Source organism: Dama dama, chromosome 18, assembly GCF_033118175.1.
Source record: "Dama dama isolate Ldn47 chromosome 18, ASM3311817v1, whole genome shotgun sequence".
Lineage (NCBI taxonomy): Eukaryota > Metazoa > Chordata > Mammalia > Artiodactyla > Cervidae > Dama > Dama dama.
This window is the reverse complement of record NC_083698.1, coordinates 57919993-57936194: the sequence shown is the minus strand read 5'-3', so window position 1 is coordinate 57936194 and position 16202 is coordinate 57919993. Positions and strand designations below refer to the sequence as shown.

Genomic DNA, 16202 nt, shown 5'->3' with positions numbered 1-16202 from the left:
TGGGCTTTAGGGAGATAATTCAGGCAGAACAAAGAAATCAATAGTTCCCACTCCCACCCCCACTGCAAGTCATCAGCAGAGAGCAGCTCTGCATATTAAATTCTGTTCATGCACAAATGGCCAATGAACGTACAAAACTGTTAAAATTCATTAGGAACCAAATCAGTGCAAATTAAAGTAATAAGATACCATTTTCTCCCCATGGTATTGTCAAGGAAAAGATGAACAGTCGTGATAATAAAGAGTATTGCCATGGGATATGTGATTGAGAATGTCAATTTGTTTAACCTTTCTAGAGAACAGTTTGGTGATACGGATCAGATCTGGTGTACTCTTTGACCCAATAATTTTCTAGGAATTTATCTTAAGAAAATAGACATGATACACAAAGACATACATTTTTATATATAAAAAGGTTCATCACAGTGCTATATATCATAGTGGAAAATTAGAAACAACTCATATGTCCAACACCAAGGGATGAAATAAACCATGGTATATTCATGTACTCTGTATTCTAAAATGATTACAAAATTATGATGTGGAGGAATAACTATGAACATTAGAAGGTATAAAACAATACATGTGTTCTGGTATTATGCAGGCCAAGTCCCCAAAATGACTAGCTATGAAAGTAATACTGGAAAGACATACATATTAATTTTGGGTGGTGAGATTTTGAGTGATTTTTGCTAATGTTTTTTGTATTGTTTTACATTCCAAAGTTTTAAAAAATTAAGACATATTTCCCTTGTAAAAACTTTTAAATAAATCCCTTCCAAAGAGATTATTTACCATCTGTGAAAGAAATGTGGGAACCTTTTTCAGAGAAGAAAGGAAGGCTCTGGGGCATCTGGTCCTCCCTTGCCTTGGGAGACTTCCAGCTCTGTGTATACCTAACCTTGCTCACTTCTCTGACTCTACAAAATATGTCTAGGACAAGCTTTCACAGACATCTGTGAGTGTGTGTACATGCATAATGTGCACACAAGAGAGGCACACACAGAGACAGGGACTGAGAACCATGGCAAGATGACAGGCTCAGTGAGGCAGAGTGGGGAGACAGGGCACCCCACATTCTCTTGGCTCCTCAGGCATCCAAGAGTTTGAATTTTTTTCTTAAAATTCACCAGCTTGGAGGCCATTGCCCTGCCAAAACCCCATCCCCAGTGAAAATCCTGCAGCAAACACAGGTAGAGAATACTCAGAGATGGGATCAAAGGACCCACGACAGCCCTACCTCTGAAGTAAGATTCCGCAGCGTCTTGTTGGAAGACATCCAGCCGTGGCAGGGGCTGACCTGAGAGCAGGAAAACACTTTGATTACAGAAGAATGGTGCAGGTCATGGGAACATGGCCTTGGAAGAAGTCAGCGTGAGCTCACCTGGAGACAGTTCAGGAAGGAGTAGAAATGCGCGTAGGTCACGTCCTTGTTGAGCTGGCCTGGAAAACAGAGGGATCTGGCCTGTGGCATGCACCCAGAGATACAGCAGCCAACTAGGGACCCTGATGGGTGATCCTGCCTCCCTTGCAGAAGGCTGGTGTCCCCAGGGATCTTCCCGGGTTTTGCACTTGATTTTGTTCTTGAGGAAGCCTAGGCTTTCCTTCTTTCTGAGCTCCCTAGAAATTGATACCCAGAGTTGGGGAGAAGCCCTAAGGAGTTCACTCCCATCTTGAGCTCTTATCATGGGCTAGGGCAGGACTCCAGGGAGAGGGATACAGGACACCATATGGACCGGAAAACCACTAACGAAGGACTTGGCAGAGCAGTGGCTTTCTCCTGGCAATGGTATCCAACATGGGGCCCAGGGAGCATGCAAGATGTAGTTGACCAAATCTTCCTTTTGTGTTTATGAAACACTGAAGTCTGACCCAATTAAATAAATATTCCAATTATGACAGGACAATCGAGTGTCTGAAGGTCTGATCATGCTCTGTTTTATAGTTTGGTGAACTGAAGGTTTCCACAAATGCTTGGGCAGTCATCTACTGGGAGCAGCTAGTATGTTACACCCCTTCATGGCCCACCAGTTCTCTTACTTGAGCCCCTATTAATAGATGGGCTCTATTTTTGGTGCTTTTGGTGCAAGTTAAAGAAGTACGTAAGAATAAAGTGATAAGCACCAAATGCAAGCTCATGCAGAGTCTTTCCAAATATCAACTGTAGACCCAGAATCTGGGGGCATAATTTATTTTCTCTTCACACCTCCCCCCCACTGGCCTTTCTACCATAACCCCCGCTCCCCATCCACTCCCCTCCTACTTCACCCCAGTGGCAATTCAAATTTCATGCTGCAGCTGGGACACAAAATCCAGGCTCTCCCACATCTCAGGGGTGAATGACTGATGTCTTATCCATTAACACTTCTCTCACGCCCGAAAAAATAAAGGAAAATAATAGGGCCTATCTCGGAGCAAAGAGAAAGATTGAAGGTGATAGAACACAGTCTTATTTTTCACTTATACCTCAGATCAGTTAGACTGAAAGATAGATTCAATTTTCTTGTCGTAGAGGGAAAATATATTATGTCTCTGGGTGGGTGAGTGAATCCCAGGACTGGAAAACCGCAGGCTTATTATTGCCATTAAAGTCACAGTGACACGCGGGGCCTTCTCTGTGCTCCAAAGGTGTCTGCATTTTCACATTTTAGATGAATCCCAAGCCACTGGCTCTTGTCTTCACTTTCATTTTATGGACTCCACACGGAGCTCTCAGCTCCCATCTTTCTGCAAGATCCTGCTCTCCATCACTGAGTCTGCTTTCCCTCTTGTGTGTGTGTGTGTATGTGTGTATGTGCATGTACTTTTGCAATTTGCCTCCTTTCTGTGTGTGTCCCTGCCTGTCTCAGCCTAGCCCAGCTGCAATGACTGACACCTCCAACCTGCATCTCCACCCTTAACTCTCCACTGCCGGGAGGCCTTGGCTCTTGCTGACCCAGCCCCTGAGTGCCAGCCTTCCCTCTGCCATCTTGTTTCTTTGTTGGTACTGGGGCCATGTAATAAACCTTAGAGAGTTTGGCTGGGGCCCTGACAACCTGCTTGGCCCTGACTCTCACCTGGTGGCCTCTCTCTCTCCTTCCCTTGCCCAGTGGCTGAAGTCTCTTCAACCTGCAGGAAGTGGCACCTCATGCCTGACCATAAGAAACATTTCTACACCCTCTTCTTCCTCATCTGAAAGACTGGACTTCACTAATATCCACAGGGACTGGAGTTTTTCCTGCTCCTGGATTCTGGAGAAGTCATCTGCTGTCTCCTCTGCTGGGGCTAAGCTGATCCATAGCCTTGCTGCATCCCAGCTTACTCCCTGCTTCCTACTATGCTACTGCTGATGCCCCAGCACACGTTAGGATGAGACCACAAGGCATATCCTCCTTCTGGATCATCTCCCAGTCCCTGTTCCTTCCCCTCTATCTCCTGGGTATGCTGGTTCTGTCTCTAATCGGATCAGGTTGATGGAGAAGAAGTTCTTAGGTGAGCAGGTAGGTCTGTGGACAGGATAAGGGCACATTAACTGTAGTTAGAAGATAAATGGGAGAGATGTAATGGGTTGGTTTCCCTTCTCTCTGGTATTTCTGCCTATTAAAGGTTAGGGTGTCTGGGTCTGGTCATGTGAAAGGCTGACTGAGATGCTTGTGATGGGCTTATGGTTGAAAGATGGGGAGGAAGGAAAATGGTTCTTATGCTTTTTTCCATTGATTGAAACTGTCAGTTTGTTATTCGCTCTTTCTTTTTATGTATTACTTTTTATCCCTGTTACTCTAATGGTATTTTTCCATACTGAGGAGCCCTGGTATAAAGACTGATCCTACCTAAATGTTGTATCTACATGTAAAGAGGTGGTGTTTACAGCTCCTTGTAGAAAGTAAATCTGATGAAGAAAGGTGGTCATGAATGCCCAGGACACCCAGGGATGTCCCACAATAGTGGAACAATCTCTGTGTGTATGTGTGTGTGTGTGTGTGTGTGTGTGTGTGTGTGTGTGTGTGTAAGGGCTGGGAGCCCATGGGTTGGCCCAGTGGATGCCCTATAGTCCCTCTTAAGATCAAAGGGTATCTTCTACCCCAGCTGCTATAGTAGCAGCTCATATCTCAGTCATGTGTAAGTTCTTTAGGGCAGTTTTTGGAGTGTATTTAATGTTGGGACCATAACTGAAATTTTGGTGCTAATAAAAGCTTGATACTAAAAAATAAAAATAAAAGTTGGTACTAATAAAAGCCTAGTACCAACAAAGATCAGCCACACCTTCATGAAGTACCATCTAAGTGTGTTAAACCTTGGTACAACCACATTAATTTAAACAGAGATGAAGCTAGTAAAAAAATGGAAGGTGGGATATTTTAAAATGCATTAGGTTTCAGTTTAAGAATAATTGAGGCAAAATGAAGTTATTGCCGATGTTTTGTGGCAGAGGCCCTTCAAGGAAGGCCATATGGCAGACTTATTTGTAGCCATTACTCCCAGATTTCTTGACCACAGTTTAACTCTTTGGATAGCTCCCAGAATGCTTGTACAAGTGTTGTTGGCCCCAGGGTAATTTTACTGTCAGGATCTGTATAATCTTTTCCCCACTGTAGTTGTTTTTCCCTCTCCTTAGAGGACAAGGACTTCACCTTAGTATCATCTTTAGATAATTGGTATCTCAGACATATTAACAGAAAGATTGCCTTCCTCATAGGCTATGCCTGAGAGGACACATTCCTGGTCAAATACAAACTTTCTCAAAAGATCTATGCAAATACAATCCTAATGTGTGAGACCTACTTTCTGGTAATTCCTCAAAAAGATAGAACATTCTCACCAGGAATTCTAATTGCTAGTAGAGATTGTGGGGCTGTCACAGCCCTTGGCAGCCAGGCAGTTACCAGGCGGTGATTCACAAACAAGGCGAAGAGGAATGATGCTAAGGAGGGTATCCTTAGCTCCTTCTTCCCTGGTGGGAGTTAGCTAGACACCCATTCTTGTTCTGGGCCTCCACTGCCTGCTGATCTGATGCTGTGGCATTTAACCTCTTTCCTGAATAGATGGGCTGAATTCCAACTTGTACTATTGAGGCAGCAGAGAATGTAATCACTGACCTAGGGCTTCTTCCCCAATCCCTTTTGCTCCCTGGCCTCTTTCTTAATCCTTAAGGGGCAGCTAAAGTCAAGTCTACAGATTATCATCATCATCATGTTTCTTGGCTCAAAGGCAGAAATAAATGGAAACCTCCTCTTAAGTTCTTGTACAACCCTGAGCACTATGCCCTGGGAACCAGACTCAGGTGTTTGGCTATTGATTAAGATGAGACTCACCCCAACCTGGGCAGAGCAACCAAGCCCTGAGACTGACCCAGCATTAAGCTGCTTCACTGCTGGTTCCTGTCTTGTGGGAACGAAGATCCAAAGATTGGAGGGGGAGCAGGAACAGAATGGAGACAATGCGAAGGCAGCCCCTACTCAACCTTCTCATCTTATGTGAGTTAGGAGCCTGCCAGAGGAGGAATGAGGATGCTGGGTGAATCCCACCTACTTCCCCAGTCTGTCTAGGAAGGACCCTGATGCTTCTTGAGGAATTCAAAACTTATTTCCCATGGCAACCAGACAGCAGGGATAATTTAAGATCGGAATAATAACTGAAAAACATTAGAAATTTTAGGTGGTTTCAACTTTCTCCCCAATTGGATCCCCCTGCCCCGTCCCAACGCACCAAATCAGGGTTGTTGATATGGAACACACTTGTTCCACCTTTGGCTTTTGTGCTGTGAAATGCTAGTCTAGATCAGCGGCTGGAGGGAGGCTGTTTGAGGAAAAGACAAAGCCTAGAGCTGGGTTTCTCAGCCTTGGTACTGTTGATATTCCTGGTTGTGGAGGGGCTGTCCTGTGCATTGCAGGATGTTTAGGAACATCCTTGGATTCTAACCCTTGGATGCCAGTAGCACCCTGTATCTCCAGGTGCGATATGATAATGGGTGGGGTTGGGTGGGTAGTCCCTGGATGAGGGACTAAGAGAATCCTCCAAGTGATTGAGTCCCTGATCAGTCACCATTTTCCTTTCCTTGCTCTCTTCCAAATTACATGGAGTCATTTTTAAATACTGTGGTTGAGTCAAGGGAATTGCATGGCATATCTGAAAAAACTTATGGATGCAGTCTAACTGCAGTTCATGGAAAGGGAATGAGATTTGAAGTCAGAAAACCCAAAGTCAAATCCATACTGGTGTGATGGAGTAAACTGGGAGCATATTTCTCCTGCCTCCAAGTTCCCTTCCCTAAGCATTTTTTAGCATGGGCGAAATCTAGGAATCTGAAAACATCTGTTGTGCCATGCTTAGTTGCTCAATCATGTTCGACTATGCAACCCAATGGACGGTAGCCCGCTAGGCTCCTCTGTCCATGGGGATTCTCCAGGTAAGACTACTGGAGTGGGTTGCCATGCCCTCCTCCAGGGGATCTTCCGAACCCAGGGATCAAACCCAGGTCTCCTGCATTGCAGGCGAATTATTTACCATCTGCGCCACTAGGGAATCTGAAAACATCTGTTAGGGGAAGTGAAATTTTCATCCCCAATGGCTCCAAGAGCTATTCTTAGCCCAAGTGGTTGTCCTTCACATGTCCAAGGCAGCCCAGATTGGAGTAAAGTTCACTGTGTCATCACACAATCATTTCTTAAGGGCGTGGTCAAAGCCATGTGAACAGATGGGACACGCTTTCCTCATGAGAGGCTAAACTGTGTCCTCTTAGACGGTAATAACATTCATAGTACGTTTCATAACTGAAGAAGAAAATGACTTTAGTCTCATTGGTAGGGAGTGTGGTGTGTGGATATCTACTATCGTCCCCCAGTACGGGGAACTCAGTGAAGGGATCAGAGCCCTTTGAGAGCTGGTTGAAGGGTCCCTGCTCTTCTCTTATGTGGGGAGGGGTGGAACGTGCTGAGGGAGGTGGTAGGGAGGTTGGATCAAGCAGGAACTGCAGGAAGAGGACATGAGACGACTGAAAAGACACAGGGATGTGATGGATGCATGGGAAAGCTCTCTCCTCCACCCACCATGGAGGACACAAAGGAAGGAGTTTCAGGTCACCCCCTCCGAATTGCTCATCTGACTCACAAGAAACTGTTTGCACCTCCAGGGTTGGTCTAAGGAGGCAGACCTGGCAATGCCAGGGAAGGGACAGTCTCTTTCCATGACAGACTGGCACAGGTGCTGTTGATATGGGGCTGGGATGATGGTCCCCAACCCTCTCCTTGTGGATGCCCCTCTGACAGGCCTGAGGCCAGTGCTTCCCATCTGCCCTTTGCTTAATTTTCTCTAGTAACACTCAGCCTCCTCTGACTTTTGGAATCTTTTCCCCACTGTAACCTAAGCCTATGCTGGCTGAGATTTTTGACTATAGTGTTCGCTGATGGTTACACAGTGCCTTGAACAGCACATGGCATACAATGAGTATTTTTTTAAAGGACATTCTTCCCTGAAACACAGAAAAAGAACCCTGCTACACCCAGGTTACATATACAATAAGCTGTGCAACATTTGGCAAGCTACGCAACCTTTCTGAGCCTTAGTTTTTTTTCATCAATCAAGTGGAATTAATAGAAACATTTATCTTACAGAATTGTTTTAAGGGTCAGTAATGGCAGCTCTTCCGAAGGTGAATTACTACTACTTTCACAATCTTTGTAAAGCATCTGGAATGCTAGACATGCTATTAGAAATTTCCTGGAACTTTAAAGCATTTCAGAGCCAAGCATTCCAAGAACGTAGAAGCAGGGAGCAAGGCTTCTGGAGGATTGTGTCCTGTAGAACTCCCAGCTGCCACCAGGGTGCACAGAAAGTGAAAGTGAAAGTAGCTCAGTTGTGTCTGACTCTTTGCGACCCCATGGACTATACAGTCCATGGAATTCTCCAGGCCAGAATACTGGAGTGGGTAGCCTCTCCCTTTCTCCAGGGGATCTTCCCAACCCAGGGATTGAACCCAGGTCTCCCACATTGCAGGCAGATTCTTTACCAGCTGAACCATCAGGGAATCCCAAGAACACTGGATATGGGTAGCCTATCCCTTCTCCAGCAGATCTTCCTAACCCAGGAATTGAACCAGGGTCTTCTACATCGCAGGTGGATTTTTTTGTCAGCTGAGCTACCAGGGAAGATTCAGGTTCACAGAACCCATTAGAATTCTGGCCACCAGGGGGCACTCACCACTGAGGTCTGGAGAAATCCTTCCCTTGGGCTTGTTTGTCCCCTTTCTGTCTCTTGTTTGGGCTTCGCTGGCTTGTTCTGTGTTCTGAATCTCACCTTCAGTGAAGGAGTTTCCTTATTTAAACTCGTACCTTTCAATTTGTCCAAATTCTTTACTCACTGTGTCTGCCCTATCTGACTTTGATATGGTTCTGGCCACCTTTGGATACTGACCTTTAGATCCTGTACCTGGGTACTCTCTCCTTGATTGGTTCTGGTGAGCTTTTAGGTGTATTCTTATGCAGTTGAGCTACATATATTTGAACTGTGAATACACTGACATTGTTAAAGAGTGAAAGAATCTCTAATACCAAGAGGATGATATCTGTCATGCAAATGATCCCAGAGAAATCTTCCATCTGGTAAGCCATGTAAAATAACATGACTGCCGTTTGGCAGGTGGGAATCTAGATACTGCAGAGTCTGCATGACCTTGGAGTACAATTTCTCAGGAGTGGTCATTTCTGGGAGAGGATCAATATTCCTGTTGGCAAAAGAAACAGAAAATATCTTAGTAGGTTATAAGGATAAATAAATGCAAATATACTTCCCTGCCCCTGATACACACACTCTCTTACACACACACACTGGTTAATTATATGCAAAATATTTCTGACTTTTGGACTCCCTTGTGATTAGGAGGGCCACTAATCACGCCAGACAGGTCTGGCCTACAAGTTGTGAGCAGAAATGACATTTGTCATGTTTGGTTGTATGAGAGCCTCTAGGATGGCCTCTTTCTTTGCTATGGGCCTGAACAATGTTCTAGAAGGCAGCTGCTCCACCAGTGAGTCCTGGAACAGAGCTCCATGGTGATCCCTGATGGACAATGTAATGTGAGTGAGTAAATATTTATTGTGTATGCTATTAAGATTTTAGGGTCTGTTTGTTCCTGCAGTATAACGTCACTGATCCTGACTATTGCACACAGTTAATGGAATCAAAAGAGCCTGGTACTGCTTATTATTTGTTTGGTGCTTTGAGATCTGCAACTTGGCCTTTAAAATTTTTCATATATGTCATAGTCAGGGAAACAGACTTTCACTGAGAAATGAAATGACATTATGTGTCCACACTACATCCTTCCTTTCTGCACTAAATGTGAACTTTCATGAATTTCCTGATAGACTGCTATTCCAGGCTATACCCCTGCAACATTATCTGTCAGCAGACAATTCAAATTTTCATCACTGCTTTTCTCTACGTGGTGGTGCTTGTGCTCTATAGAGGATATTTTAAATTTAAAATTTTATTTTTAACTCTTTGTTCCATAAAAGTTAGTGAAAACAGAAAATGAAAGTAGTTATAAGAGCATGGTCCTAAAATCAAAGAATTTAAGACAAAGATGTAAATCATAAGTGAATTAAAAGTAGCAAATCTTTAGCTTCAATCAGACATTTATTGAATTTAAGCTGGTTGATTTATTTCATTTGTCTTGGAAAAGAGCAAAGAGCAAAGATAAGAAATGTACAAAATACTAGAAATAAATCATTGAAAATTTCATTTAAATCTCCCTTCTTTTCTTTGTTTCTCTCTTTTTTTTCTTGTTATGTTTAAAAGGCAAGGTACAAATAGGGATTCTAGAACATTTTTTGGATTTAATATATAAGCCTACTATTGTTTATTTTTTGCACAACTGATTTTTGTACAAGCCCTAAGTACACATCAAATTTGACTTAAGATACTAACCTGCATTAACCTGCGAGAGAATATAGAATTTTCTATGATTTTCCTCTACTCTGTAGGCTTTAAACTGCCTGTTGTTAATCTAAATGGAATCATGTTCTCTAAGTTCTTAAAACTTCAGATTTACCTAATGATCCTGTCTATGGAGTGAATAGCATCCCTCAGACTGTGACCTTATTTGAAAACAGGGTCTCTGCAGATATAATCAGTTGAGATGAGATCATTACTGGATTAGGATGAGCCTTAAATACAATCACTAGGGTCTTTTTAAGAAGAGAAGAGACGCATATGTAGGGAAGAAGGCCATGTGATGCTGGAAGTGGAGATTGGAGTGATGCTGCCACAAGCCAAGGAATGTAGAGGATTGCAGGGAGCCACGAGAAGGACGAGAAGACAAAGAAGGATTTTCCATAGACACTTCAAAAGGAACCTGGCCCTTCCCACACCTTGATTTTGGACTGTTAGCCTCCAGCACTGTGGAAGAATGTTTCCTTTGTTTGAAGTTACCCAGGTTGAAGCATTTTGTCACTGCCACCCTAGGGCATTAAATGTAGATTCTAAGCCAGAAGAAGTAAGTTCATGACTCACAAGTTGGACCAGACATAAGAGACATGGGAAGAGGGAATAGAAAGATGTCCCTAGGGGTATTCACTATTGTCACTTTTAAGGGACCTGCTCCTAAATGGATATCCATGTTGTCATTTTGGAAGGGATTTTTCAAAATGTATCAAAATTTGAAGTTGGCTTAACTATTAACCTTGTTTGACAGTTCTCTTTTGGGAAGTTGTCCTTTAATAATGTTTGCACAAATGTGCAAAAATATACATACAAATATTGCAGCATTTCTTGGAATAGAATAAAATTGGAATAAACTAAAAAGCCTGGCTACCTAAATTATAGTACATCCATGCAGCCATTCAAAGGAATGAAGTAACTAGATAAAGGTGATGGGTGCACAACATTATGAATGTACTCAATGCTACTGAATCATTCACTTTAAAATGGTTAATTTTACAATATGTGAATTTCATCTCAATAAAACAAATTTTTAAAGAGAATAATCCACATGTATTAACATGGGAAAGACTGCTGAAAAATATTGTTGATCAAAAAGAACAAATTGCAGAGCACTAAGCATGATAATATTTCATTTCAATGAACATTAATCAGCCTGTAAGTTAGAATCTGAATAGAAAAAAAAATCTGGATGCAGATACAGGAAGCTGTCTCTATTGGTTAGGTCAGAGCAGGCTTGTGGGGGCTGGTAGGGAATGACTCTGGCATAACTCTTCCTTCCTAAACCCTGTATTATTTGAACTTCTTACAACAGATGTTATTTTGTGATCAGAGAAACAATCCAAATGACAGGGGTCCTCATATTGTTTTTATTCTATCTAAAATAAGAAAGAAAACTAAGTTTTAATGCGAGGGGCAGAAAACATTGTCATCTTATGTCATCTCCGCTCTACCTATTTCACTTAGCCAAATAAAACTTTCGCATTGTTGCTATCCCAAGGGTGACAGGCTGACCATGCATGTGAGGGTTACATGGGCCAGTCCGTGGTGAGCATCCTGTCCCCATCCTGGGGAAAAGGCGGAGCAAGTCTGATGTTTGGGGCATTTGTTGTGCGGTCGGTGTATATGCTTCTACACTAGGTAGTGAGTTCCTTGGACTTTGTGATAAAGAGATAGGCGGAAAGGGAAAAAGATGCCCATTTTACAAAACCCCAGCATGTAGAATAAAATTCTATATTTATGGTTTTTATTACTTTGGGGAAAACTATATGGTTTTATGAACAAAAAGGCTCTGTAACCTAAAAAAAAGTACTCAGAAGGATTTGAGAATTGGTTGCCTACCTACTAGGGGTAAAAGACTGGTAAGGCTTGATTTGCAGAGGTACAACAACACTAGAAGGACCCCAGTGTGTGGAGGGGATTCGGGCTGCCCTGTGGGCTTGTTCAGACCAGGAGAATCCACCCAGAGTAACCAGGTTTTACCTTCGCTGTGTGTTTGGAGTGCAACAGGGGTGAAACAAAGCAAGTTGGGAGTCTGTGTCCTGTCTCCTGTCAGTGGTAAAGCTAGCATGCACACCTATTAACTTTTGCCTCGGCATCTCAGGCTTTGGTTTTTTCTGCTGATACAACAGCACTTTGGCACAGAGCAGTTATGCTGAGCTAAGCCTCGCCAACCACCTAAAAGCGAGATGAGTTAAGAGGGAGGAAAGTCTCCCAAACTCCCTCTTTAATGATTCTTTTTTGGTCAGAGACACAACCCTGATGATAAAGAATCTCAGCTAATTTGCATTTATGAAAGGGCACCTCACAAAATAAGCAAGCTTAACCAAAATGGCTTGAAGTCAGAATAGAAGCCGTGATGTTTCTGCTGGAACAGCCTCCAGTCATCTTTGCTACATCACGTACACCTAGATAATTTACATGTGTGCATTGCCAGGTATATCCTGTCATGTGCATTGCAAGCTCAGGCAAGTTCAGAAGGGTCTGAGAGGCAGATGGTTGGTCACCTCTTCTGGATGCCATCCAAGGTCCCTATGACTCTATATCTGAAAAATTCTCAATGCCATTTTTATCTGTGTACTCTTTCTCTCCTGGTGATTTTCGAGGGGACTTAGTATTAGCATTTTAGTGATCAAAGAGTTCCAGTGGTTTGGGAAACACCTCCCAGGCCTTGTGGGCATGCTAAGTCACTTTAGCCGTGTCCCACTCTTTGCGACCCTGTGGTCTGTAGCCCACCAGACTCCTCTGTCCATGGGATTCTCCAGGCAAGAATACTGGGGTGGGTTGCCATGCTCTCCTCCAGGGGATCTTCCCAGCCCAGGAATCAGACTGCATCTCAGATTGCCTACATTGGCAGGTGGATTCTTTACCACTAGCGCCACCTGTTGTCAAAGGCTGACTGGGCTAAGCTGAAACTTGAAACCTCTTCCCCAGGATGCTCTGGAGCCCATGTCCGATCCACTTTGCCATCCTGAGTTTGCCTGCTACCGCGGTGCCTGCATCCTTCCTCACCCGCTGGTGAGCTCCCACCAGACACTCGTGGAGAGGTGAGGGGTTGCGGGAACAGAGCTTAGGGGAGAAATATGAAAACCAGATTGAGAGACAAGACGCTCACGCCAAGAAAATAATGAAAGAGAAAATGGTGCCCTGCACATGCTCTCACACGTCAGGACCACAGGGGTGGGCTTGGAACAGACGATGAGCCTTGCCTTCGGGGCGGCTCAGACTCTCTCCTCATCCTGATGAATTGTGCCCGATCATGCAAAATAAGCCTCATGACTTGGGTGCGGGGCCAGCCACCATCATTTCATTAGCCTGGCAGGTGTTTCAGCCAGATTGCACCTGGTTGGTGGCAGGTGTGCCCCTTCTCGAGGAAGAAGGCAAACAGACTCTGCAGAAAACATTGCCCAGAATCAGAGCAAGAGCCCAGAGACTTGTTGTGGTTGAGTGTTCAGATTTCACCCACAGCTAGCTTCTGTGCTTTTGAACATCCAGGTAAGAGAGGGCTTCCCAGGTGGTGCTAGTGGTAAAGAATCTACCTGCCAATGCAGGGGATGCCAGAGACACAGTTTCGGTCCCTGGGTTGGGAAGATGCCCTGGAGTAGGGGATGGCAACCTGCTCCAGTATCCTTGCCTGGAAAATTGAGGCAGCCCTTTTCTCCAGGCCCGCCGGTTATAACCACATTATTGACTTCCCACCCAAACTCTTTGAAGAGGCCTCTTGACATAGACCAGGAATGGGGTGGGGACTCACTGGGCCCACATTACCTGATGCATAGAGGTCCTGGGGCCCTTAAAAGAGGATGTGGCCTGGAACATCCTGGCTGATTGAGAAACTCCTTATTATTCCCTTGGCCACCCACACTTCCACTGAGGATGCTGGGAGAGAAAATTCCTCTGAGCAGAAGTTCTGTCCCTTCCCTTATCTGTTGGTTTTCTACCCTTGATTGGATGGAATGGATTGTTTTCTGGCAGCTGGACTCCTTGGAGTCTGTTATCTATCAGCACCTTGGCTGCTTCCTCTTAATGCAGTGCTGACCAGCTGTCCTGGATGACATCTGAAACAACAGCACTGCAGAAAAATGCTTGGGAGCTGGCGACACAGACGACCTCTGTAGGGTGGCCTTGGCTCTCTCCATTAGAGAAAAGATATTCAGTTTATAATTTCTAGGTCCACTCTAAAAAATGGAACTAGATCCATTTCTGTGGCTACTGTTATGTGCTTATATATATATATGAATATAGATATCTATCTATATATGCATTTATCACATTTCCAGTAATTATATTATTTTCAGGGATGTCGTGTTGGGATATTGGGGAAGGTTTGTAATCACCCTTTATGAACTGAGGCTCTTGAGGCCACTTTGATTTCTAAGCACTCCTATTGCTACCCAAGCCTCTGCTGCTGTAGTTCACTCATACTTGCCCTATTTCCAGGAATTTTTTCTGTATCACTCACATTCTGCAGTTTTTGAAGGCAATGATAGCAAAAGCCCAAGAAAGCTGGGTTAGTTTAAGCCAAATCAAGTAGAGTTACAATGACAAAGCTAAGTTTGTCTATTTTACCTTTCTTCTCGAATTCCTGATGCTAAAAGCTGTTTTCCAATCCTGACCTTCATTCATTTAACAAGTCCTTATTACTTACATGAGTTTAAAGAATAGAGAAAGAAGCAGAGAACTAGCATCATTGTTAAAAAAAAAAAAAAAAAGAAAAGAAAAAAGTCAAGCAAATATCCTAAAAGTTTTTTCAGGACGGACTTATTATGCAATTTGTTGCTGGCTTGAGCTTTTTATGAAATCACTTTTCTCATTTGGGGTAATCTCCTCCACCTTGATGTTCTGGCAGATGGGAGGTATAGTTGCCATCTGTCTTTATTTTTCTAACCCCTCCACAGGACGTTGCAAAATGGGCACCGTGGGGACACCCCACACAGCCAACTCCATTCTTTCACCCAAATGCTTGCTGTTTATTTGCCCAGACCCCCGGTGGGGAAGGAGGCTGGCACAGGTCTCTGGCTGATGTCTACCTGCCCTTTGGCTCCTTGGAAAAGGAAGAGCAGGGCCAGGCTGGAGGGACCTCTGCATGTGCAGCTTCTGCTCAAAACATGCAGTTTCAGGGATTTGGGGCTATTGGACTAAAAGTCTTTCTGCAGGTGTTTTTTTACTCAGTATAACCAGCTTGTTCTATGGCCCCTCCCGGGGGATAGGCTCCAGAGATTGGAGGGGCACTGGCTGATCTGACCGTAGGATTTTTCTGTTCTGTGATAGGGGCTGAAGCTCATTGCTTTACCTTTCATAAGCTCTTTGAGGTCAGGGATGGTGACCTCTTTGCCACTGTATCCTAGAGCCAGGCACAGAGCTTGGCACATCATAAGTGGTCAATACATACTTTTAAAAGCATGTGCATAAAAGAAAGCAAATGAGACAAGTGTGGACTGTAGAAAGGACAGAGAATTTAGCCAGAGAACCTTGTTGGGCTCTCATCTTTGCTCCTCACTAACTATGGAAGTAAGTTTCTCAATAACCTTGCTGAAACTGTTTCCTCATTTGTAAAGTGGAGCAATATAGCACTTGCTTCTTAGGGCTGCTGTGGGGATGAGATGATACAGAGAGTGGTGTGGCTTTTGGTTCATAGAGGGTTTTGGGGGTGTTTGCTATGTACTGGAGAGTACCAGGTGGCTCATCACAGAGCTAACTTGGGTCCCCAGAATGTAGCCTTGGCAGACTTGGGATTCTGGGGAGAGTGGTAAATCAGCCTAGGGGCTGCCAAGACAGGGCACATGAGTATCTCTGGGTTGCAGCATGGAATCTCCTGCCCTGAACTCACTTCACTGATTAGGTCTACACCTCCTTCACTATAAGAGTTCTGAGGCTCTCATGGAGGTATCCATGAGGGCAAACACAATTTCATAATATTCAACCATGTCTTTAGCACAAGCTTAAAAAGCTCTTGGTGAGTGAAGTATAGAAAAGCAAAAGGTGGGCAGTGAGCAGGGTGGCCTGCTTCTAGTATCTCTTGGGTTGGAGTCCAGCTCTGCCATCCATCACTAACTGGACGACTCATGTCACCTCTCTTGGCTTTGCTTTTCTGTTTTCCAAAATGATGGGTGGGTGGCTACTGGGGAGTTGTTTTAGATCTGATCTCACCTTTTTTTTTTCTTTTTGGCCATGATCACAGGACAGATGGCATTCACATGTGCGGCATATTCTTAGGGGTATGCACAGACTTTGAGAAGCCTTCCAAAATGTTGTGGGGGAACGAAGGCATTCAACATTTTGAAATC

The 16202-nt window shown here is 44.0% G+C and overlaps 1 protein-coding gene across 3 annotated transcripts in view; it reads right to left on the bottom strand.

The window, feature by feature from the left end:
• AOAH (acyloxyacyl hydrolase) overlaps nucleotides 1-16202 on the bottom strand; it is a 186333-nt gene that overhangs the window by 22984 nt on the left and 147147 nt on the right. For all 3 annotated transcript variants that reach the window (XM_061165364.1, XM_061165366.1, XM_061165363.1), the window contains exons 17-19: nucleotides 8526-8698; nucleotides 1385-1443; nucleotides 1241-1300 (exon numbers count right to left, since the gene is read on the bottom strand). In XM_061165364.1, coding sequence (XP_061021347.1) covers nucleotides 1241-1300; nucleotides 1385-1443; nucleotides 8526-8698 — 292 coding nt within the window. The remainder of the gene's footprint in view (nucleotides 1-1240; nucleotides 1301-1384; nucleotides 1444-8525; nucleotides 8699-16202) is intronic.